General features: G+C 34.6%; 1 protein-coding gene across 1 annotated transcript in view; it reads left to right on the plus strand.

The window, feature by feature from the left end:
* LOC308263899 (bifunctional heparan sulfate N-deacetylase/N-sulfotransferase 3) overlaps positions 1-27,421 on the plus strand; it is a gene marked incomplete at its 3' end in the record, with an annotated part of 209,860 nt that overhangs the window by 93,640 nt on the left and 88,799 nt on the right. Inside the window, exons 4-5 of the mRNA XM_080697030.1 lie at positions 7,923-8,108; positions 14,171-14,299. Of these exons, the coding sequence (XP_080553156.1) occupies positions 7,923-8,108; positions 14,171-14,299 (315 nt within the window). The remainder of the gene's footprint in view (positions 1-7,922; positions 8,109-14,170; positions 14,300-27,421) is intronic.

A 27,421-nucleotide genomic window follows, 5' to 3' on the forward strand; every position in this document is an offset into this window, starting at 1 on the left:
TGATGTTGTTTTGTCGTTTGACATATATTGCCTTAATTATGTTGAAATATGTTCCTTCTATTCCAATTTTCTGCAAGGTTTTTAACATAAATGGTTGTTGGATTTTGTCAAATGCCTTTATAGCATCTATTGATATAATCATGTGGTTTTTGTTTTCAGTTCTATTTATGTTTTGAATAATGTGTATTGATTTATGTATGTTGAACCAGCCTTGCTTTGCTGGGATGAAACCAACTTGTTCTTGGTGTACATTTTTTTATATAATTTTGAATGCATATAGCTAGTATTTTGTTTAGAATTTTTGCATCTATGTTCATTAAGAATATTGGTCTCTATTTTGAATGATTGCCATTCTAGTTGGAGTAGGGGAAATCTCAGGGTAGTTTTGATGTGAGAACTCTAAAATATCCTTGGTGGGTTGAAAATTAGTGCAACCACTTTGGGAAACAGTATGGAGAATCCTCAGAAGAATGGGAACAAATATATCATTTGATCCAGAAATACCACTTCTGGGTATCTACCCAAAAGAAAAGAAACCAAAATAATGCATGTGTATCTATGTTCATAGCTGCACAATTCACCATAGCCAAACTATGGAACCAGCCAAGATGTCCATCAATAGATCAATGGACCACAAATCCATGGGATATGTACACAATGGAATTTACTCAGCCATTATTAAAAAACTAGATTACATCATTTTCAGGGAAATGGATGGAACTGGAGGACCTTATGCTAAGTGAGACTAGTCATTACAAAAAATAAGAAATCAGATGCTTTTCCTAATATGTGAAAGCTAAGGAGAAATGGGTCATAGGAAGAACTCTAGATGAAAAAGGAAATCCTATAGAGGAGCAAACAAGACAACCTAAATGAGGGGATGGGAGAGGAGAAGAAGGAAATTCTCTAAAATACACATTGTACTTAAACATATCAAAGTCTACCAGTAAGCCAAGCAAGGGAATGATGGATTGGGAGGAAATGGGGTTGGAATTGGGTAGGGGTTAAATTGGTGATGTGTACATGTATGTCCAAGTTTTTACCCCGATATAATGTATGAACAAAACGCACCAATAAAAAATTAAAAAAATATCAGTCTGTAATTTGATTTTTTTGAGGTATCTTTATTTGGTTTGGGGATTAATGTGATACTGGATTCATAGAAGGAACTTGGGATAATTCCATCTCTTTCAATTTCCCAGGACAAGTTGTGAAGTACTGGTAGTAGTTCTTTGCTGAAAGTTTTGTAGAATTCAGCTGGAAACCCATCAGGGCCTAGGCTTTTCTGTGATGGAAGAATTTTTATTGCTGTTTCTATTTCATTACTTGCTATTGTTTTGTTTGGGCTTTCTACATTCTCTTGGTTAAGTTTAAGTAGGTTATATGTGCTTCAAAATCTATTGATTTCTTCCATGTTTTTTAGTCTATTGGAGTATAAATTCTCAAAATACGCTCTCATAATCTTTTGAATTTCCCCACTGTCTGTAGTGCTGCCTCTTTTTTTTTACTTTTGATTTTAATAATTTGAGTTGATTCTCATTCTTTTGGTTATGTTGGCCAGGGGTTTGCCAATTCTATTAATATTTTCAAAAAACCAGCTTTGTTTTGTTGATTCTTTGAATTGTTTTTTGTTCTCTGCTTCATTTATTTCTGCTCTGATTTTAATAATTTCTTGCCTTCTGCTGGCTTTGGGATTAGACTCTTGCATTCTTCCTAGGTTCTTGAGTTGTGTCATTAGGTTTTTTACTTGGTGACTCTCTGTTCTTCTTATGTGGGTACTCAGTGCTATGAACTTTCTTCTTAACACTGCATTCAAAGTTTTCCATATATTTTGGTAAGTTGTTTCTCTATTTTCATTTAATTCCAGAAATGTCTTTATTTCTCTTCCAGTTTCTGATCTTTCCAACTGGTTGTTCAATAGTGTATCATTCAATCTCCATGCATTTAAATAGTTTCTATTGGGTTTCCTGTTGTTGATTTCTACTTTCATTCTATTATGGTCTAAAAAGATGCAAGGAATTATATTACATTTTTTGAATTTGCTGGTGCTTGCTTTGTGGCCCAGGATGTCATCTATTTTGGAGAATGTTCCATGGGCTACTGAGAAGCTTCTGATTTTTTAAGATTGATTTTGTATCCAGACACTTTGCTGAATTTGTTGATTAGTTCTATAAGCATTTTGGTTGAGTTTGTATTGTATCATGTCATCTGCAAATGCTAAAAGTTCAAGTTCCTCTTTTCCTCTTTTTATTTTTTTGATTTTCTTTTCTTGCTTATTGTTCTGCCTAGAGTCTCAAGTACTATATTGAATAGAATGGGTGGTAATGGACATCCATGTCTTGTTCCTGTTTTTGAGGGGAATCTTGAAATGTTTCCCTATTTAATATGATTTTGGCTGTGGGCTTATTATAGATTGCCTTTATGATGTTGGGGTATGTTCCTTCTATTCCAATTTTCTGCAGTGCCTCTATCATAAATGAATGTTGAATTTTATCAAATGCTTTTTCAGAGTCTATTGAAATGACCCAGAACCAGCCTTGCCATGGGGCAGGCTCCAAGCCTGGCCTTGCTGGCTCCAGTCCCCGCCTTGCCATGTGGCAGGCTCAGGGCCCATCTTCGCTGGCTCCAGACCTGGCCTCACCTCATGGCAGGCTCTGGTCCATGCCACTGAAGTCAGGACATCTACAGAGGTTCCCATTTTTTCTTCCATATTTATTCATTTATTTAGTAGGAGAAAACAGTATATGTCATTTGTAGAAGCTGCAAGCACGAATCCCTAGCAGCAATGAATTTTATCTCCCCACCAAAAGCAGAGGCTCAAAGCTTCACCACAGAGAAAAGAATCTGCTGCTCCAAGCACACCTCCGCCTCCAGTGCAGTGCAGAGGAGCATGACAATTATGGGCACTGAGGTCTCCCGGGACACCTGGTACTCCCTCTGACTTACTTTGGACATTTTTCTTACATAGTATGTTGTGCAGAATTTTAGAGCATGTGAAGCATGAGCAGTCTACTCTCAGGGAGATTTCTTCAAAAATTCAATGTGGATAGGATTGGATCTGTCTTCCTCTCCCGAATACTGGCCACTGCTGCTGTCTTCTTGGTTTCTCCTACAGTATTTTGTTAAGAATTCCTGTGAATATGCAGCAGAAGCAGTCTACTTTCTGATTTATTTTGGGATGCCCCTCAAAAAATCACTTTTCTAACAGTGGCAGGTGCCACACTGCCATCTTCCCTCTAATTCTGCCATTTTTCACTCTCTCTCCTATATATCAGATAGGAAGTCATGATTAGAAATGTCTTCCTATGTTGTCCTAATCAGGTATTTAAACCAAAATATGTTTTCCAGGGTTTCTCAGAGATGCATGGTCTATTTTGCCATTGTGACCGCAGCTACCATCATCTTCCTCCCTCTTCAATATGTTTTAATAAAAGAAAACAGTATGTGTCTTTTGCAGAAGTTGGGGGCCTGAGTACTTAGCAGGAATGGGTTTTATTTCCTGACCAAGAGTGGAGGCCTGCCCCTTCACAACAGAGAATGGGTTCTGCTGCTTCAAGTGCACCCTGGCCCCCATGGTGCACCACTGACCCGGCTATGTGGGCCTCCCTCTGACACACCTCAAACCTCTTTCTTACTTAGTATGTTGTCCAGAGTTCCTGAGCATGTGGGTGAGGTTTAGTCTACTTTCGGGGAGATTTCTTCAAAAATTCAGGGTGGATTGGATTGAATCTCTCTGCCTCTCCAGAATACTGGCCACCACCACTGCCATTCTGGTTCTCCTCCTGAGCATTTTTCTTACATATGATATTGTCCAGAATTCCTGAGCATGTGTGACAGGAGAAGTCTATTTTCAGGGAGATTTATCCAACAGTTCAAGGCATATTGGATTGGATCTGTCTGCCTTTTCCAAATACTGGCCACTGCCACTGCCGCCATCTTGGTCCGTCTCTTATTTTTTTAATTTTACATAGAAAGTCATGGCTGGAAATGTCTCTGTATGTTGTCCCAATTAGATATTAAACCAAAATCTGTCTTCTGGAATTTCTCAGAGGAGTACATGTTCAGCCACTGTCAGTTGTTGCCGCTTTGGTCACAGTTGTGGCCACTGCATTCTTCCACAATCCTCATTTGCCTTCCTCAACATACATTTTTAGTAGATCTGCCAATATTTGAATTTTATAAAATATCTTCAGTTATTGTAAATTTTTCTTGTTCTTCCTCTTATTCTCTTCAAAATATGAACTTGTAACTATTCTTTTCTTTTGAAATATGATTAAAATACTTTTCTTTCCATCTGGTCCTCATCACTGCACTTATTCTTAGGCCATATTAGATTAATAATTTGTTGCCCTTTTCCAACTTGAATTATGCATTGATATATGATTTCGAGTTGAAATTGCTTAGTTTCAGTTTTTAAAAGACAGCAAAATCAAAAGCTATGATATATGTCACTTCCATTATAGTGGAGTTCTAAGTGATCTAATAATAATTGAATAAGTGTGGGAGCTTCTGAAGAGGTTACAGATAAAATGAAGAACATCAGCATTTCCCTCCAATCTTTCAGTAAACAAGCATGATCCACTCTGCCTCTAATAATACTCATTCGCTTTCTCACAGCAAAAATGTGTTGATTCTCAATTCTGGCATCCTGAAATACAGGGGACTGAGCTTTGAATAAAGAACAGATTTTATAAAATAAGAAAAGGGAAAACAATATAGGGGATAGTGCATGCTGTATATATGAAAGACATGAAGGAAATATGAGAATTTGGGATGGAACGAATGCTAATAGATTTTACTATGTTGATATGTTGGGACCCAATTTTTTGAGTGGAATTTATTTACTTTTATTGGTACATTATAGTCTCATACCATAATATAGTTCTTTTATACCACATGAAAGAATTTGAGTATGTAATAAGCAATGGAAAATCATTTCTCCTCTGTTCAGATGCTTCATGTGTTTCTCTTTTTGTAATTATTTTGGCTGAAAAAACAAAGCTAGTAATATTTCCTTGACTCTTTACATATCTCTTTGTAGCAAGTTTCTACAATTCAACCCATTTAATAGCCTGATACCATGGTTCTGGATATAGGAAATTATTGGTTGGCATGAAGAAAGCCATGACTAATTCAGAGGAAATCTTTTAAATGGAGACCTTGAAGACTACCAAGAAGCTGAAAAATAAAAACAATTCATTCAGAAGAAAAAATAATATATGTGAACTTCTGAGGCCATTGGTATTTTTTTTCTAGAAGACAGGTTTTATATTTGTATCTGTGCAGTTTTCTCATATGCCAAAAAGCAGTGTATCAGGGTTGCTGATACCATGGCCTACCTCTAGTGAAGAGCAATTACAGTTATACAAAGTTACCTCAAGATCCCTCCAAAATAGTCAAAATTTCACAGAGATTTATTTTGGGAATTGACCAACTGGATAAGAAGCACTGTGACACCTAACTAGTTATTATGAGCACAGTATGTGTGTGTTTGTTTTAAAATTTTTATTGATACATTGTAGTCATACATCTTAATGGGGTACAAGATGGTAGAAGCATATATGTATACATCTCAATCCCTCCATCTACCTCCTTCTCATGTTTGGCTTAGTGATAGACTTTGATATGTTTATGAATGCACATCATGTACATTAGGAAATTTTTCTCCTCCTTCCCTCTTACTTAAGTCACCTGATTTGCTGATCTATGGTTTCTCCTTCCTTTACTAGAGTTTTTCCTATGACCCTTTATCTCCCTACCTTCCACATATTAGGGAGATCATCTGATTTCTTACTTTTTGTGACTGACTAATCTCACTTAGCATAATGATCTATCCATACAACTTGGCTGATTCCATAGTTTTGCAACTGTGAATAGTTCAGTTATGAACATAGATATGCATACATTAGTTTGGTAGTTTGGTTTCCATTATTTTAAGTAGATACCCAGAAGTGGTATTACTGGATTATATGTTAGATTTGTTCCCATTCTTCTGAAGATCCTCCATACTGTTTTACAAAGTAGTTTCCCTAATTTGCAGTCCAACCAACAATGTATTTGGGGTACCACTTCCCCTTGCTTCATCCTTGCTTGCATTTGTTGAGTTTTGAATGATTGCCATTCTAGTTGGAGTTAGGCGAAGTCTCTGAAATCTCAGGGTAGTTTTGATTTGCATTTCTCTGATTCCTATTGAGATTTTTTTTTTTTTTTTTTTGTGGTACTGGGGTTCCTGGAAGCCCTTCTACCTCCGAGCTACACTCCCAGACCTATTTTTTACATTTTTATTTGGAAACAGGGTCTCCTAATCCAGCGCGTGTGGCTGGCTTCGAACCTGCGTGATTCTCCTGTCTGCCTCCCAAGCGTGGGGATTACAAGTGTGCACCACCACACCCGGCCAATGTTGAGAATTTTTAATGTTTTCATTGGCCATTTGATTTATACTTTTGTGAAGTGTCTATTAGTTTACTTGACCATTTTTAATTGAGTTATTTTTCTTAGCTGCTAGTTTCTTGATCTTTCTGTATATTCTAAATATTAGTCTACTTATAGAGGAATAGTTGGCAAAAATATTTCTCCCATTCTGTAGGCTCTCTGTTGAGGTTCTTGATGGCTTTCTTTGCTTTACAGAAGCTCTTCATTTTAATGCAATCCCAAATAATGTTTATCAACCTTTTAGTTTCTTTTGTCTTTAGGGTCTTATTGAGAAAGTATGTGTTTGAAATGTTTTTTTCTTTTTAAGCTGAACTCATTCTATGTATAAAAGTTTGAAAAAAAATAATATATATATGTGGTACTGGGGTTCCTGAAAATCCCTTCTACCTCCAGGCTACACTCCCAGACCTAATACACACACACACACACACACACACACACACATACACACACACACACACACAAACACACACACACGTATACATATATATATATATATATATATATTTTTTTTTTTTTCTGCGTGTTTGGGGATAGAACTCAGGGACATTCGACCTCTGAGCTACACCCCCTGCCCTACTTTTTATTCTTTATTTTGAAACTGGGTCTCACTAGTTGCAGAGGGCCCCACTAAGTAGCTGAGGCTGTCTATGAACCACGATCCTCCGGTCTTAGCCTCCTGAATGCTGGGATTACAAGCATGTGCCACCACGTCCGGCTCATATTTTATATTTTTGAAACAGGGTCTCTTATGCCAGCGTGGCTAGCTTTGAACGTGCATGATCCTTCTGTCTCTGCCGCTTCCCAAGCATGGGAATTACAAGCGTGCGCTACCACACCCAGCTAAAAGTTTAACTTTAAATCAACTTATTTTCCAGAATACTTGGTTCTTGTACCACTTTCTATTTTCATCATGAGGGTTTCTAATTCAATAAAAATTGCTTTATAGAATTTTACATTATCCAATCAAAGGTATGTGATTCTTCTAAGACATATAATTTTGTGTGTTGCTGGCCTGCAAGCTGAGGGACCAATAGGAATGTGAAACACTTGGTAGAAAACTCTACAGTAGACAACATAAAATTCTGGCACCAGGCCTAGTAAGCTTGGGATGTTCATTATTCTTTTAGTAAATATTGGTCTTTTTCTCTGAAGTATGATGAATTATGTTTGTAGCAATTGGTCTTCATTTAAGTGATTAAATTGTAAGCAATAAACAAAACAGTGCCTGTGATGAAGATGTGCTGAGCTTGAGTTCAAGGTACCATTTACTCTACTCATTTGTCTCAAACTTAGTTGTATCAAGACCAAGAATGATGAAAAGTTTACCTGGCTTTTTGAAGTCTAGAATACAAATTTATCACTTAAGTTTTACCAAGCAAAAATGTATTTAAGAAATGTATGTATATTACATTTGAAAAAAATATTAGAATAAAAATATAGTCAAGAGGAAACTTTCCATATTCTAATTCCTGTTTGCTTGTCCTTAGGAGCATGGAATTCCTACTGACATGGGCTATGCAGTGGCCCCTCATCATTCAGGGGTCTACCCTGTGCATGTGCAGCTTTATGAGGCTTGGAAGAAGGTTTGGAACATTAAGATCACCAGCACTGAAGAATATCCACATCTGAAACCAGCTAGATTTCGGAAAGGCTTTATCCACAAAAACATCATGGTGAGCTTCCTGTGGTATGAGTAAAATACAACTAACTTCAAATGCCTCTTTTGAAGAAGGAATAAAAGAAGAACAGAAAATTAAAAAGTAACTCCAGGGACAGCTCTATGCTGTAGAAAGCATATTTGTGGTATCTAAGTGACAAATGTTCTAATTAAATTTCTTTCCAATTCTTCAAATATAACTTATTATTATTATTTTTTAGTGACACTACTGGTAAGCAATCCATATGCCAGTACTAAAAAAAATGCATAAAATTGCAAATATTTTAGAACCCATAATTTCTTCTGAAAGCTATTCAGTAGATAATTCCAGAACCAACTCTCTTCATATTCTTCATGCTGCATATTTATTAGCCAGTCACACAACATTGTTTTATTTCTTAACTATACCATGATAAAAATAACTATTTGTCTGAAGAAGCCACATGTGAAGTCTTGTGTAATCACTAACAGATGACAATACAGAGAAAAAATTGACAGTGCTAATTAAATCACTACAGTTCATTGTCTAAGACTGTCCATAGCTCCCCCATGCTATTTTGTTTATATACACTGGAGAAAAATGTTTACCATCAAAATATACCTAATACTTAGCAAGATTCATCTAAAGTAATTAAATCTGTTTTTTTTTTTCTTTCAACTCGAAAAAATTCAAAGAAAGTTTCAGTGCAGCTAGGAAAGGGTCTTCTAGTTCAGACTCACACCCTTAAAAAAAATAGCACAAAGAGCTCCATGCGTCATGCCACTGTAGTTCTAAAACTGGTATGTTGAAGCAGATGTCTCTGTTGTAGCAGAGATGTTGCTGGCTTCTTTTAGGACAGTTTTATGATGTCTTCAATAATTGGAGTGAATAATGACACTGGGATCAACTCACATCCTGTCCTTTTACTTCAATTAAAAGAAAGTTATGAGGGTCTCTAGATAATGGAGGATAAACCTCAGCAAAGCCAGGAAGAAGATGTAGGGGAGGAAGAAGGCTGAGTTTCATTAATGGAAAAGCTACATTTGAATATGTGTATACATGTGAATATGGCATTGTTAACCTGGACACTCAGTATTGGAAGGGAGGGAAAAGGGGAAGCAGTGAGGGGAAGGCACCAAGTACTGTGTGAACACATGCCATTGTCTCTATAATATCACATCATAATAAGATTATAGTGTACTAATAAAAAATAGTGAGCACCAACAACTGTTTTTACACTTGATAAAAATAAAATAAAAAACTCACTAGAAAAAAAAAGTGATGAATGCTAGATGGGGATATAATAACCACATTTTGTTCCAATATGCTTTTCCTCTGTACTGAAAATGAATTTACTGGCCCTCAAACTGCCAGGCTTCTGACCAGAGAAAGATTAAAAGGCCTGTTTTATACCATGACTTAAAAGCATCCGATGCTCTTTTGTCATTGTAAAATCACAGGCAGTCTTTTGGCAGTGAAATGAAACCTCTAAAAACTTTATTAAAATAATCTTTTGTTTCTATTTCTATACTCTCAGGAAATCTTCTAGTTTAGGTCCCTTGAGATATGTTTTTATTTTCTTTCTCTGAAAACATTTTACCTATAAGCATTTTCTCTGTAAAACATTTTATTTATTTGTTCGTTTGTTTGTTTGTTTATTATTTTTGGTGACACTGGGGTTCCTGGAAGCCCTTCTATGTCCGGGCTACACTCCCAGACCTATTTTTATTTTTGGAAACAGGGTCTCTTAAGCCAGCGAGGCCTGCTTCTAACCTGCGCGATCCTCCTGTCTCCTCCTCCCAAGTGCGGGGATTACAAGCGTGCGCCACCACGCCCGGCTGTAAAACATTTTAAAGAGACTGATTGCCAGTCTCTGTACCAGCAGGGCATGAGATAAGACAATGACAAAATACTCTTGAAACTTTATTACTGGTCTTGAAGAGGTGAGAGTGAAGAAGACAAGAGTGCCAAACTTTCAAGCAAAACTCAGCTCTTCCTTTTCTATAGGTTTGCAGAATAAGGTCATGGAATCATTCATTATCTCTGGCTAAGGAGTAGAGCATTGGCTAGGAATGCTGTAGAAAATAAATTGTTATCTAGCAGTTTTTGTTAAAGCAGCAGATGTTGCTTTGTTCAGCTTCCTTGAGGTGGTCTTCTACCCTTAAGCAAAGCAAGCAAAAGGTGTAGTAAAACAGGAAGAAGTAGCTTAGATAGCAAAGGAACATTGAAGTCGTCTTCAGTTCTCTCAAGAAAGGCAGTCTTCTAAGCCAGGTGTGGTGGCACATGCTTGTAATCCCAGCATTAGGGACGCTGAGACTGGAGGATCACATTTCGTGGACGGCCTCAGCTACTTAGTGAGGCCCTCGGCAATTTAGTGAGACCCTGTTTCAAAATAAAGAATAAAAAAATAGTGCAGGGGGTGTAGCTCTGAGGTCAAATGCCCCTGGGTTCTGTCCCCAGACCCGGAAAAAAAATTAAAAAAAGAAAAAAGAAAGGCAGTCTTCTGCCATAGCAAGCAAGAAAAGAAGCTAAAAATCCTTAAGCCAATTTTTTTTAGACTTAGAACAATTTCCCACATATGATAAAGGCATGAATCTTTAGCTGATTTTCCTGTTTTTATAGAATTATCCCTGTAGTTCCACTTTTACATGAAAACCTTCTATTTTGGCTTATGAGCTTATGGGTGAATTTCCAAATGAGAAATAGTCAGCCAACATTTGATTATACAATAAGAGAGAGAAAGTGGGGCTAGATGCCATCCAAATGGAGATACAGATTGAGAACACAGGAGCCAATATGCCTTTCTTGGAAGAAACTGTGAAAAAAAAAAAAGAAACTGAGGGTCAGACCTAAGAGGCAAACTTTTCTTTCTTTTTTTTTCTTCAACGATCCATTCACAAATCAAACACAAAAGACTTAAGAGAAAACACATTTTCTTTCCTTTATACCACCTACTGATTCTGCTATCCCTAATTCAGTTTTGTCTGTCTGTCTCTGTCTGTCTTTTCTGTCTGTTGTGTGGTACTGGGAATTGAACCCAGGGACATTCTAACTCTGAGCTACACCCACAGACCTATTTTTTATTTTTATTTTGATTCAGGGTATCACTAGGTTGATGAGTCTCACTACTTGCTGAGCTGTCCTTGAATCTGCAATTCTCCTGTCTCAGCCTCCCAAGTACTGGGATTACAGACATGCACCCTCACAGCTGGCTCAGTTTTGTATTTTGAACGTCACATTAAGACCCCACTTTCAAATCTAAGTTTCATCAATAATTCCTTTTCTAGCATCAGAGAGCTGTTTCAGGGAGTGAGTTTGACACTCTGTATTTGCACAAGGCAATGTGCCACGTCCCTCATGGCACTCCTGGTTACCCACTTAACCTTTCTGCCTCACTGCTTCTACTAGGCTTCATGCTCACACTCTCAGCAAGAGTGCCCTTTGCACAGAGATGTAGGGTAGAGCCTGGGACTAAGGACAACTCTGTACATAGTCTATAATTTTTTCTAAGTGGAATAATCAAGGTGAATCCTAAAAGTGATTTAGAGTCACACACAAGTTTTTGTTTGTTTGCTTGTTTTGTTTTAGTTCTTTTTTTTTTTTTGATTGATACTGGAGATTGAACCCAGAGGTGTTATACCTCTGACTTATATCCCCAGAACTTTTTAGTTTTTATTTTGAAACAGGGTCTCACAAAGTTCCTAAGGGCCATGGTAAGTACTGAGCCTGCACCTTAACCTATAACTCTCCAGCCTCAGCCTCCCAAGTACTGGTATTACTCTGCAGAGTCACACACTTTTAAAATAAAATTAACCTGGTATTTAATCAGGTATGAGCATTTTATTATTTAAATTTTGGATATTTCTCCTTAGCCTGGTACATCTTAAGTTCTTTAGGAGTAGAAAACATGTATCTTTGCATTTATTCATATGAATTAACATAGAGTTTAAAGTAAGTATGTGTTAAACAAATGAAGAAACATATAAACTTTTAATTTCTCGAAAATAACATTTTAAGAGTTGTTAAAATATATTTAATTTAGTTAGAATACTTTTAGTTATTTTGTTGTTGATTTTTCACATAACATTATGATAATGTATAATGTTTTAAAACATTGAAATCATCAGAGCTAATATTCTGTGATTTATTTATTTATTTATTTATTTATTTATTTATTTATTTATTTATCTTTTACCTTTTGGTGGTACTGGGGTTCCTGGAAACCCTTCTACCTCCGGGTTACACTCCCAGACCTATTTTGATATTTTTTTTAAATTTGGAAACAGGGTCTCTTAAGCCAGTGCGGCTGGCTTCAAACCTGCGTGATCCTCCTGTCTCCACCTCCCAAGCTCAGGGATTACAGGCATGTGCCACCACACCTGGTTATAAATACTTTTCTATTACTTCATTTAACAGAAGTGGGCACTGAGGTTGAGAGAGATGATATAATATACCTGAATCACAAAGAAAATATAACAAAACCAGAATTCAGATAAGAGCAAGTCAAATCCACATGTTAATCACTGGAGAACCTGCGCGGTCCTCCTGTCTTCGCCTCCCAAGCGCAGGGATTACAAGCATGCGCCACCATGACTGGCTATATTCTGTGATTTAAACTGAAGTTATTTTAACTATTTCAAATAAAATAACTCCTAAGTTTATAACTTTTACAATTTTGTCAAAGTAAATAGGCTATGTGGAGTCCTAAGCTGATTTACTATGCAATATGAGATACAAAGTGAGCTGAGAATTCTGTTTCCTGAGAAAACTTTTTAAAACCTAGATTAAAATGTTTTACAATACTTACTTAATATAAAAATATAAAATAACTAGTATATTCATGAAGGATTTCAAAACATGGCAATTCCCAAGCAGGTAATATTTGAAAATACTTACTAGACTAAACACACTTTAAAAATCAAGACAGTACAAATGAAGATTTGTTTACCAAGGGCAAGGAGTAGAAAGCCTGCCTTTGCAAGGTGCTGTAAAGTTTACAGTTTCCAAAGTATCTACATGGGTTTTCTGCCACCTTATATAGAATATAAAGTGGTGAACATAGGTCATCATATGAAATGTAGCTGTCAAAATATTTCCAGCTTGTAGAGTTCTGCTTCTTATGAAACCAGGAAATTTTATTTAAAAATTTAAAAGCTTTAATCAGCAAGAGTGTATAATTGAAGAAATAATGACTTTCATATAGGAAGGTTGAAAAGAATATCTTTCATGAAGTGACACTTTGTCATTTTGTGTATGACACTTTCTAATAATTGCTTAAACAAATGGATAATCTCTTTCTTACTTTTGGAATTAGCAAGCTCCACACCTAGAATTTTGGATAGTTAGTAAAGTAGTCCTTTCAAAATAGAAGCCATACTGTGATGTGCATTCACATATTTTTTTTTATAATTTTTTTTATAATTTAAAATATCATTTCCAGCCTGGCATAGTGGCGCATGCTTGTAATCCCAGCATTCAGGAGGCTGAGATGAGAGGATTGAGGTTTGCAGGCAGCCTGTTACTTGGTGAGGTCCTTTGCAACTCAGTGAAACCCTGTTTCTAAAATAAAGAATGGAAAAATAGGGCTGGGGGTGCAGCTTGAAAATTGAATGTCCCCAGTAACATAAATAAATAAATAAATAAATAAATAAATAAATAATAATTTCCGAAGAAGTTAATAATTGACTTCATTTTCTAATGCATGTGTAGCATTTGGCATACAGTATTATTCTTTTAGCCTACTAGTATTACAGTGTAGCATACACAATTCAAGTATTTTATAGTTTTATTTTAAGCCTTTTAATTTTTAATATGCTAAAATACATTGGCCTTCATAATAAAAATACTGACATTGAGATTTAAAATACAAAAGTGGCTAAAATTAAAGCTAGTTTAGTTTTAAAATATTTCTTTAACTTCTTTCACTAATTCTGTACTACTATCATACTCTCTTTTCCAAAGCATGAAGGAATATTTCAGGCCTGATTTAGAGTTGAATAGTGACACCAGCATATACATCATCTTTCATGAGAACAAAGTTTCAACAAAGAAAATGTTTGAAATAAACTTCTTTCTTACTGGGCCATTTTTTTCTTCAGGTTCTTCCAAGACAGACCTGTGGACTTTTCACTCACACGATTTTCTACAAAGAATATCCAGGAGGCCCTAAAGAGCTGGACAAGAGTATTCAAGGAGGTGAACTTTTCTTCACTGTGGTACTCAACCCAGTAAGTACTTGGAGTTATTCTTCAAACAAATAATGAAAAATGACAGGGTTAGTGAAAATTACTGTAATGGCTAGGCTTGTGTATTTATTAACCAAATTAATATGAAGTTCTAGTCTTAAAGCAGTAGTAAAAACTGAATGGAACCACATTTTAATAAATATTTAAAAATTTTATATTGGTACATTATGGTTTCACATCATACTGTAATTTACAGTGATAGCGGCATCTATGCACACAGCATTTATTGATCTTTTCCTAAGTCCCCTCCTCACTCCTCCCTTCCCCATATGGGGTATTGAGATTGACAATGGTATTTTCACATATATAAACAATGTCCATGGAAGTATTCCTTCATTGATTCTCCCTCTCTCCCGACCCTTATATCACCCACCCTGGCTCCACTGAAGTTTCTCTTCTATTATCTAAAGTTGCTCTTGTGTACCAATTACCTCCTAGGTTCCACATATGAGAAAAAACACATGACTCTTCACTTTCTGTGGCTGGCTAATCTTACTTAACATCATGCTCTCCAGATCCCTCCATTTTCCTGCAAATGACATAATTTTATTTTTCTTTATTACTGAATAAAAATGTCCTTGTGTGTATTTCCCATAATTTTGTAATCAATTAAAATGTTGCTGGACACCTAGGTTGGTTCCATAATTCGGCTGTTGTGAATTGTGCTGCTATGGACATAGATATGCATATATTACTATAATGTTCTGATATCAGTCCTTTTGGAAAGATGCAGGAATGTTATAGCTTGAACATATGGTGGATCCATTCCCAATTTTTTGAGGAATCCACATTGATCTTCATAGTGGCTGCACTAATTTACAATTCTACCAACAGTATAGAAGAGTTCCTATTTCTCCACATCCTTGCCAGCATTTATTTAATTGGTATATTGTAGTTATACATCATAATAAGGTTCAGAGTGATAGAAATATACATGTACATAACACTTGGTGTGTTTCCCTCTGGATTCCAAACTACTCCCTCCTCCTCTCTATATAATATTGAAATTGGTGTTGATAACTTAATATATGAACATAGAATTATTTGAACAATTTTCTTTATTAAGTTTCACCTTTCACCTCTACATCACTCTCCCCAAGTCAGATTCCACTATTCTATTACCTCCCTTCACCTATCTGAAGTCTCTTTTGTTTCCCAGATTTTTCTAGCTTCCACATATGAGTGGAAACATATGGCCCTTCACTTTCTGAGACCAACTAATCTCACTTTGCATAATAGTCTCTAGTTCCATCCATTTCCTGCAAATGACAATTTTGTTTTTTATGGCTGAGTTAAAAATCCACTGCCTGCAAACACTATAGTTTTGTAATTCATCTGTTGACAGATACTAGGCTGTGAAACCACATTTAGAACATGTAAATGGGGATACATTTACAATAGGGAAACATTTATTCTCTAAGTAACAATGATATGAGGAACTTATGGCAGAACAGAAAAAACATGTTTTTTTATCTGCTTTGAAAATTGATCAGAATTTAAAGATTTTTCTTTGAGAGACAATGAGATTCTTCACCTATAAAACTTCTCCAATTTCTATAGAGGACCTGGCTTTTTCAGTTGGACAACCATTACCTCTATTACTTTTTCCCCCATTTAAGATAAAAACAAAGATATTTATATTGTATAAGTAACAAGGAAATAAAATAGATAAATAATCATGGCCATTATTTTCATAATTTATATTATATCTTGCTCAGTCAGAGGAATCCTTTCCTCCTCCAGAACTTAATACTTGTGTGTCAGTACCAATCTTCTCATTATTTTCCTTGAGGCAAATATTACAAAGTTTTATAGAGAAAGGAAAACTAATTTAAGTAAACTATATAAGGAAACGATGTTAGTGATTTTCTACCAAAAGGGGAATCACTAGCATAAAAAGTTTATTTATCAGATACAGTTTTTCCCCTGATATTAGCAATATTCAAGGTAAAAATTTCTAATTATCACCAAATGTAAAAAAAAAATTCTATCAGGATAAAAGCTGGATAAAATGGGAAAAACAATATAATTTAAAATACTTTTTGTTGACTTTACTCTTCCAGGTCCTGCAAATAAAATTGCAGGTATTTTAATCATCTACTCCTAATCAATAAGTCTGTCTATTTTTATCTCCTAGAAAAGAAGTAAATATAAAAGCAACTCACATTTTGGAAATATGCAAGTGTAATAAAAACCAGGACAGTATGGAATAGAGTGGTGTTTATACTTTTGGAAGTTTATCTATCTTCAGACTTCCCAAAATATAAATAATTACATGTTTTTGTTTTTGTTATTTTTTTAAAAATGGAACTATTTTTGAGTCACATAGTAAGGTTTTTCCTACTATTTTCTCCATTTAGCTAGTTATGCACAGGCAAAAATAGTTAAACAAATACCTGATTATGAACCAGTCTCGGTTAAAACACTAAAATTACTAAAAAGTAATACCAACAATTTTAAGAAACCTTAATTGATGTTCTGCAAAACTGATATTTTAGTTTCTCTTGCATTAGAGAAATAGGATCGTGAGCCATCCCAGTTTCTTTCAACCAACAGTTAATTTGATGCTTAAGAACTTCCTGATAGTATTGTTATTTCAGATATTTTTAAACAAAATGAGTTTCATTTGACATGGAAAAATATAAATTAGATAACTCACATATATTTATATTAAAATTTTTACAGACTTTGTGTTAAGAAATATTGTTCATTAATTGAAAACAAATTATTTTATTAATTAAAAAGTAAAAGAAGTTTGTGTTAATCCTCAAATCTAAGCCTTGCTGGTTTCAGCCCTTTATCAGCAATATTTACAATTTTATTTATTTTGAAGAGATCCATTGGAAATAAGATGGAACAATTGCAAAATTATTCTTTCTTAATTCAGAAACCTTCCAGAAGAACATTTACTTTTGGATAAACACTTGTTTTAGTCAGTTTTCTTATTCCTGTGGCTAAAATACCCAACAAAAACAACTTAGAGGTAGGAAGATTTATTGAGGGTCATGGTTTCAGAGGTTTTAGACTATACAGCTGGTTCCCAATTAGAAAACAAAAGTGGTGGTGGTGGAAGCAGCAGAACGTATGACAGAGGGTAATAGGTTTCACATCATGACAGCCAAAAGTAGAGAAAAAAAAAGGGAGAGAATGAGGGATTACGTATGTATGTATGTATGTATGTATGTATGTATTTATGTAAGTACATATATTTCCAATGCCACACCCTCAGTAACCCACCACCTCCTCACACCCTATCATCTCATGTTCATTTTGGTCTTCTTTGGAATGGCTACTTTTGGTTAATTTTACAAATTCTTGTACACTACAACTGAGCAAGGTGCCTAAAGGTCATCCTGTTAGCAAAAATATGAAAATAACAGGCATTTGTGGTTCCTGTCTAGGCTGGATCTGAATCCCCTGTGAACAGTTGGTGTGATCTTTAGTCAATTCCAGAGATGGGAGAGTAAGGTAGACCTTTTAAAAAGGCCTAATGATTAATTTTCAAGGTTATAAAGTCAAAGTAAGTGCTTTCAGATTGAACTGATTAATTTTATTTAACATTTTATTATCTGCCTTGCTTCATGAAAGTTTCAAGAGGATGCATGAATCTTGTGTTTTGATGACTGTATATCCTCAGCACTAGAAGAGTTTCTGGCATGTAGCAAGTGATAATGAAGTATTTTATAAATAAATAAAGAACTTCTGTGTCAGAACTGGAGGGATCTGGAAAAGAAAAAGAAGCCTCATAATAGAATGGATTTAGCTATTAAAATCATTTTATAATAATTCCAATAACATGAGAAATATTCATAATATATTAATATATTTACTTTTAGTAAAAAGTAAGCTAAAGGAAAATTAGAGATGAATACAGAAATAAATGGTATATAATTTAGCACAATATAAGTAGTGATTATCTTATAAACAAAATTAAAGATAAGTCCATTGTCTTTTTTGTTTGTCTGAGTTTTATAAAATGTTTGTAGAGAATATCTATTACTGTAAACATCTGTTACTTTTATAACCAAAACCTCACAGACACTAGCACACAACACACACACACACACACACACACACACACTCATAATAATAATTTTTTCATCTAAAACAACAATAATAATGGATTATCTAATACCGAAGTGTATATACTAAGATTATTTCCAGCTGGTTGTGGTGATGCATTCATATAATTCCAGAATATGGAAGGCTAAGGCGGAAGGATTACAGGTTTTCCACCAGCCTCAACAACTTAGTGAGGCCATCTACAACTAAGTGAGATTTTATTTCAAAATAAAAAAATTATATAGTAAAGTAGTGCTGGGGTTATAACTCAGAGGTAGAATACCCTAGATTCAATTCCCAGCATGTGCACGCGTGCGTGCACACACACACACACACACACACACACACACACACACACACACAGAATTATTTTATGTTCTTAGTATATAAGGAATGGAATGAATCTTTTATCAATTCTTTTTTTGTTTTAGATTTAATTTTATTTTATTGGTGCATTGTATTTATACATCATGATGGGGTAAAAAAAAAAAAAAAAACTTGTGTAGGTATAAATGCACACATCACCCACCCATCCTCCACCCAGTCCCCAAATCACTCCCTCACATCCCTCGCTCCGATGCTTGGTTTAGTGGTTGACTTCAATATGAATAAGTACATCATGCGCTTTAAGCATTTCCCTCTCCCTACCTCCCATCGCCACAATTAGGATGTCTTATTTGCTCCTCTTATAGAATCTCTTTTTTCAACTGGAGTTCCTCTTATGACCCCATTCACCCTAGCTTTCACATATTAGGGAAAAGATCCAATTCCTTACTTTTGTGTGACTGACTAATCTCACTAACCATAACATTCTCCAGTTCCATCCATTTCCCTAAAAATACCATAATTGTATTTTTTTGTGGCTGAGTAAAATTCCATTGTGTACATATCCCACAGTTTTGTAATCCATCCATCTGTTGATGGACATCTTGGCTGGTTCCACAGTTTTGCTATGGTGAATTGTGCAGCTATGAACATAGAATCACATGGTATCTATGATAGTTTGGTTTCCTTTTTTTGGGTAGATACCCAGAGTGGTATTGCTGAATCAAATGGTAGATTTGTTTCCATTCTTCTGAGGATTCTCCATACTGATTTCCAAAGTGGTTGCACTAATTTGCAATTCCACCAATAATGTTTTACAGTTCCCACTTCTCCATATCCTTGCCAGCATTTGTTATTGTTTGTGTTTTGAGTGATTGCCATTCTAGTTGGAGTTTGGTGAAATCTCAGGGTAGTTTTGATTTGCATCTCTCTGATTGCCAATGATGTTGAGCATTTTTTCATGCATTTATTGGCCATTTTAATTTTTTCTTTTGTGAAGTGTCTATTTACTTCACTTGCCCATTTTTTGACTGGATGAAGTGTGTGGAAATTTTTCTGGGTCTTCTGCTCCATTGTTCTATGTATTTGTATTTGTGTCAGTACCATGCTGTTTTTCCTACAATGGCTTTGTAGTATAGTTTAAAGTCAGGTACTGTTATTCCTCCTGCATGGTTTTTGTTGCTAAGAAGACTTTGGCTATTCTTGGCCTTTTGTTATTCCAAATAAATTTAAGGACTGAGTTTTCTATGTCTGTGAGGAATGGTCTTGGTAGTTTAATGGGCATTGCATTGAATCTGTAGATCACTTTTGGAAATATGGCCATTTTGATAATATTTATTCTGCCTATCCATGAACATGGATGATCTTTCCATCTTCTAAGATGTTCTTCAATTTATTTTTTCAACACATACACACACACACATACACATACATATTTGTTGTTGTTGTTGTTGTTGTTGTTGTTAGAGATCTTTTACGTTCTTGGTTAAGTGTATTCCTAAGTATCTTATTTTTTTTGTGGGAGATCCTGAGTGGAAGAGTTTTCTGAATTTCTTTTTCAGTGGATTTATGGTTGGTATACAGGAATGTTTCTGATTTTTTAAGATTGATTTTGTATCCAGACACTTTGCTGAATTTGTTGATCAGTTTTATAAGCCTTTTGGTTGAGTTTGTTGTGTTTTCTAAATATAGAATCATGTCATCTGCAAATAGTGAAAGTCTGAGTTCTTATTTCTCTATTTGTACTCCTTTGATTTCCTTCTCTTGCCTTATTGCTCTGCTAGAGTCTCTAGTACTATATTGAATAGAAGGGGTGATAATGGACATCCTTGTCTCATTCCTGTTTTTAAGGGGAATTCTTGAAGTTTTTTCTCATTTAATATGATTTTGGTGGTGGGCTTATTGTGGATTGCCTTAATGATGTTGAGATATGTTCCTTCTATTCAAATTCTCTGCAGTGTTTTTTTTATCATAAATGGATGTTGTATTTTATCAAATTATTTTCCATGTCTATTGAAATGATCCTGTGATTTTTGTCTTTGGTTCTGTTTATATGATGATTTACATGGATTGATTTTTGTATGTTGAACCAGCCTTGCATCCCTGGAATGAACCCTACCTGGTCGTGCTGTATAATTTTCTTTATGTGTTTTTTAATGCATGTTGCTAGTATTTTGTTTATCAGTTTTGCACCAAAATTCATTAAAGATATAGGCCTGTTGTTCTCCTTCCTTGAACTGTCTTTGTTTGGTTTTGACATTAATATGATGTTGGCTTCATAGAATGTATTTGGGAGAATTCTGGTTTTTTTCTATTTTATAAAATAAATTGAGGAGTATTGGTATTAGCTCTTCTATAAAGGTTTTATAGAATTCACTTGGGAAACCATCTAGTCCTGTGCTTTTCTTTGATGGTAGGCTCTTTATTGCTGTTTCAATTGCTTTGAATGTTTTTGGTTGGTTTAAGTGTTCTATGTCTTCTTGGCTCAGTTTAGGAAGGGTGTATTTATGTAGAAAGTTGTCAATTTCCTCCAGATTTTCCATTTTGTTGGAATATAGTTTTTCAAAGTAATTTCTGATAATCCTCTGGATTTCTACACTATCAGTAGTAATGTCTCCTTTTTCATCTCTTATCTTCATAATTTGGGTTGATTCGATTTTTTTAGGTAGGTTGGCTAGTGGTTTGCCAATCTTGTTAATTTTTTCAAGAAACCCACTTTTGGTTTTGTTGATTTTCTGTATTTTTTTTAATTCTTTACTTCATTAATTTCTGCTCTGATTTTTAATAATTTCCTGTCTTCTACTGGCTTGGGGATTATATTATTCCTGTTTTTCAAGAGCTTTGAGGTGTGTCGTTAGGTTATTTGATGATTTTCTATTTTGTTTTTTTTTTTTCATGTGAGCACTCAGTGCTATAAATTTTCCTCTTAATACTGCCTTCAAAGTATCCCAGAGGTTTTTATATGTTGTGTCTTTATTTTCATTTGTTTCTAGAAATTTCTTGATTTCATCTCTTATGCCTTCTTTGACTTCATTCAGAAGTGTGGTGTTCAGCCTCCACATGTTCATGCAGTTTCTTTGGGTCTTTTTATAGTTGATTTCTAACTTCATCCCATTATGGTCTGAAAAGATTCACATTTTTTTAAATTTGCTAGTGTTCATTTTGTGCCCCAGATGTGATCAGTTTTGTAGACAGTTCTTTGAGCAGCTGAGAAAAATGTGTACTCTACTGTTGTTGGGTGAAATATTCTATGTGTCCAACAAGTCCATTTGATTAATGGTGTTTATTTCTGAGGCATCTTTACTGACCTTTTGTCTATATGATCTAATGGTGTGAGAGGTGTGTTGAAGTCTCCCAGTATTATTGTATTGGGATTTATGTGTGGTTTAATATCACAGAGTGTTTTGTTTTATGAAAGTAGCTGTACCTATGTTTTGGGGCATAATCATTGATTGTTATTTCTGCTTGTTGTATTGTTCCTTTTCTGAGTAAAAAATGACCTTCTTTGTCTCTTCTAATTAGCCTGGGCTTGAAGTCTAACTTGTCTGATATCATAGTTGGTACTTCTGCTTGCCTTTGAGTTTCATTGGTATGGATTACCTTGCTCCAGCCCTTTACCTTACATTTGTTTCTATCTTTACTCGTAAGGTATGTTTCTATCTTTACTTGTAAGGTATGTTTCTATCTTTACTCTGTAAGGTATGTTTCTTGCAAGCAGCAGATGGATGAGTTTTTTTTTTTTAATCCATTTTGCTACTTTATGCTGGGGAATACTTTATATTGGGGACTTGAGGCCATTTACATTCAGTGTGATTATTGAGATATGATTTTTAATTCCTAACATGTTAAGATTTTATTTCTGTTTGAAATACTGTTGGTTATTTTTTGCTTAATTGTCTGCTGGATGGAAGTTCTTGTTTCTCTGGTTCTGGCATGTATTACTTATTTCTTCTTTGGAGTTAATCACTTTGAGTATTTTCTCTAGTGCTTGTTTTGAAGACATAAATTCCTCCAGCTTCTCTTTGTCATGGCAGCTTCTTATTTCCCCATATAATTTAAATGATAGTTTTGCTGGGTAGAAATTTTTTGGCTGAAAGTTGTTTTCTTTCAGAGTTTGGAATGTGTTGCTCCAGGCCCTTCTGGCTTTCATGACTTGGTTTGGGAAGTCTGGAGTGATTCTAATTGGTTTGCCTCTTAACGTCACTTCACCTTTTATTTTTGTTGCCTTTAAATTCTCTCTTTGGCTTCTACATTGGTCATTTTGACTATTATGTGGCATGGGAACCTTTTCTCAGATCTTTCCTAAAAGGAGTTCTATATGTTTCTGGAACCTGTGTATCAAACTTGTGGTCTATGTTTGGAAAATGTTCTGCTATTATTTCTTTGAAGAGAATATTGATCCTTTTCATTTCACCTTCTTTCCCCTTCTATATGCCAATAATTCTTAGGTTAGCTCTCTTAAGATAGGCCCATATTTCTTCAATGTCCAATTCCTATTGAATTGTTTTTTCTATGTTATAAACTATGTGTTCATTTTTTCAATGATCATCTTCTAGGAGTGAGATTCTATTCCCCATGTGGTCTAATTGATTGTTCATAGTTTGATTTGATATCTTTACTTCAATGATTGCATTCTTTATTTCTTTCAGACTCTAAATTCTTTTTTAAAATTTTGAATTATTTTTACAGTTACATTCCTCATTTGATCTTCTGGAAGTCTCTGCATTTCTGTGTTATCAGGTTCTGTTATTGTGGAGTTGTGGGAGCTCATTGCTCTATGTTGTTTCTCTTTTCCATAATTTCAGAAGTTTACACCTGTTGCTTTTGGTAGATTTCTTTCAGTCTCTAAGTGTCAGATGGTATTAAAAAAAAAAAAAAAAAAAAAAAAAAAAAAAGCAAGGAATGTTTGTCCTTGTTGTACTGGGGATGGAACCCAGTGGCTTTCTACCTCCGTACTACACTCCCAGACTTATTTTATATTTTATTTGGAAAAAGGGTCTCACTAAGTTGCTGAGAGCCTCACTAAGTGGCAGAGGCTAGCTTTACACTTGTGTCATTCTTCTGGCACAGCCTCCCAAGTAATGGAATTACAAGTCTGCGCTTCCACGCCCGGCTAGTGACAACTATTTCAATTAATTCAAGAAATAAAATTATTTCTTATTCGTTATTTTAATAGTTTTCCATATCCTTCAGAATAAATAGGAAAGCAATTAAAAAAACAAATTTGCCTCCTCCCACTTTTCTGCACTCTTCTTCCAACAGTCTTCTGTATGAACATTTTACTTAATGAACACAATTTACTAACCCATTCTCTATGTTTAAGTGCCATCACCTTAAATTTGGAAAGTTTATTGAATATTTGAGGTCTTATATCACTTCTACAGATTTCTCCCAAACTTCTGATTTGATTTTATATTTTTCTCTTGTGTTCCCATAGCATCTGGACATAACCATAATTTGTAATGTAACTTTCTCAAAGTCTATAATTGTGTGTGTGTGTGTGTGTGTGTGTGTGTGTGTGTGTCTGTCTGTCTGTCTGTCTGTGTGAATGTCTCAGCCTATCAAGTACAGGGATTACAGGTCTGCACCACCATACCCAGTTTCAATTATCTTTATCTCCCAGTAGATTTTGATCTTGTTTACTTTTATATTAGCAATCTTGCAAAAATTTGCAGCACATAGAAGGTTCTCAATAAATGATAATGAACTATCTTCCCATGCCTGTATGTATGTGTGTGTGTGTATGTATGTGTGTGTATATGTGTGTGTGTGTGTGTGTGTGTGTGTATTATATTTTGAATTTCAAAGAAAATCTTATGGCCATGGAAGTATACAATTGAATCAAGAATTCACTTGAGTCAAAAGGATTTGTGTATCTGAGTTTTAATTCTCTTCCCACATAGCATCAAAGAAAATCTTTAAAAAGTCATTAAGTTTTTTAAAAGATGCTCAATTTCACTTAAATAACAAAAATGAAAAGATGGACTATATCAACATATCAATTTTTATCTACCATAAGTTTTAAAATAAAAATAATAAATATGGTAGCAAAGACAGGCAATAATTTTTTCTAGTTGCAATATAAAATGACACAATCCCTAATGTGAGAAATTTAGCAACAACTGATAAATCAAATATACATTTATCCTTTTGTGCAGCAATTCTACTTTTAATATTTGACTTTAAAGAATTGCCACAGAATCTCTTTGTTGCATGTAATTTGAAAACAAAACACTTAAAGTGTTCTTCAAATAATTATTTGTAGACACACTAGTACTATGCAAATAAAAATAAAAAAGAATTAGGTTCAATTTCCAGTACACAGAAAAAAGAGGGATATCTCAATACACCATTTTTTCTATAATATGTTATGTTAAAAAAGTCTTTAACATATATATATACACATATATATTAAAGACTTTAACATATATACATATATACGTATATGTTTATATATATGTATATATATTACACACATATATGTATATGTGTATATATCACACACATATATGTATATGTATATATTACACACGTATATGTATATATATACATACATATATACAGGTTATATGAAATGAAATACAGTAAGGATACACTGGTATATAACACAATGATCACCTACAGGGGTTAAGTGCAGTGAAATGGAATTAAAGACAAATGGACAAAATAATTGATATCCATTTAATATATTACAAAAACAAAATAATTTGGAATATACTATTATGACTATACATACATTTAATAAAATATTAAAATATGCATAATAGTAAAATTCCCTAATGTGCATTCACAAACATCTCAGTCAATCAGTACACCAAACATGAGAATGAGGGAGAAGGAAGGGAATGTGGTGGGAACTGGGGAAGGACTAAATGAGTGATTTCTGCATGTATGACTCTACCATCTTGTACCCCATTAAGAAGTATGACTTCAATACATCAATAAAAAATAAAAAATAAAATTATGCATAGAAGTCCTTTTTGTGGTACTGGAGGTGGAACGCAGGTGCTTTTATACGTCTGGGCTATACTCCTAGACCTATTTTATGTTTTGTTTGGAAACGGTCTAAGTTGCTGAAATCCTTACTAAGTAGCTGAGGCTGACTTTGAACCTGTGTGATCCTCCTGTCTCAGTCTCCAAATGCTGGGATTACAAGCATAAACCACCATGCTTGGCTTGCATAACAAACTTAAACTTTATGAGTAAGACTACTTATTAATTACAAAAAGAAATGTGATTCTTTAAAATAAACCTGGCAGTTTTATTGTAACCAAATGATGGAATAATTCAACAGTAAAACATGATATTATACACCTTCTAATGACTCAGTGTAAAATTACAAATTAGGCAATACCAGAAAAATGAGGTGGCAATCAGCACCACAACAAAATATATGGGACAATTCACTTTGTGAGATTCCAGAACCAAATCTAAGAGACTATTGGACTTCAGGTGAGCATGAAGCCAGCCTCATGAAAGCCAGCACGAAAATTCACCAGTACTCGCCTGTCACAATCCCTGCACCTAGTGTAGAGAAACTGAGAGAAAACTCACAGCTCTCAGCTCCTCTTTAGACAAGGAAAGCAAAGACTGTATATAGAATGAAAAAAGAAAAAAAGAAAAAGAAAAAGTCAGATGAGAGGAATCTGCCTTAGTTACTGATTTCTAACTTGCCCAAATCCAAGAAATGACAGAAAAGTGTCACAATTTGGGCACTGCTGTGAACAAAACTGACAATTTGGAATAGCAAACACTGACTCACTATATTTCCTCTCCCCACTGCTTTCCTCAGTGCAGAAGAAGAGAAAACTTTCAATTTTCAACTTTTTTCTGGGAAGCAAAAGAACTGGCTTGTTCATTCAGTATTGTGATTCAAAGGGGAAGTTGTGCAAGGTATTGGTAACCTGTTTCAGAGCTCTGACAATACCTGACAAGAAGCTGGAGCTACTAAAACAACAACAACAACAAAAAGTCCTAACCTTGTAGCAGCTTTAGAAAACCTTCAGTACTGTAGAAAGACCCTGAAGGAACAAGAAATTACAAATTTATAGAGAAGAAATAAGTCGATAAATCCTTCTAATTGAAAATTTACACTCACAAGTTAAGAAAAGCCATGCAGTAGGCTTGAATGCCCCTGGGGATTTCTAGTCCAGCTATATGTTGAAGCTTTTTTTCTTAAATCTGTTTACTTAAAGATATGGAGAGGTGATTGTTTTTTCAAAGGTGTATATTGTACACAAAATAGTAAAACCAGGAAAATATGGTCCAGTCAAATGTTCAGAATTACTCTGCAAAGACCAACCCTGATGAAATACTGATTAATGGATTACTTGACAGAACTCAAAAGTTCCTTCATGAAGATGCTCAACAAACTTAGGAGAAAAACACAAGAACAAACATAAATTTCAAAAGAGATGTAAATATTTGAAAGGATCAAATAAAAATCTTGGAACTAAAGAATACAAAACCCGAACTGAAATATTCACTATAGAAATCCAAAAGCAGTCATGATTAAGTAGATGAAAGAGTCATATAACAGTAAAATATATTATCTGAAACAGCAATAGTCTCCTACCATTTTCAGTAGGGAATACATTCTAAGACCCCTCTTGAATATTTAAAACTGAAAGCAATACAAATAGTAATACATACTAGTTTTCCTGTAATAATATATAAATTTATTGTCATTTTCACCTATGGTAAGAATCAGGCAGTGTG

This window comes from Muscardinus avellanarius (genome assembly GCF_963383645.1).
Source record: "Muscardinus avellanarius genome assembly, chromosome: 6".
NCBI classification, from domain to species: Eukaryota; Metazoa; Chordata; class Mammalia; order Rodentia; family Gliridae; genus Muscardinus; species Muscardinus avellanarius.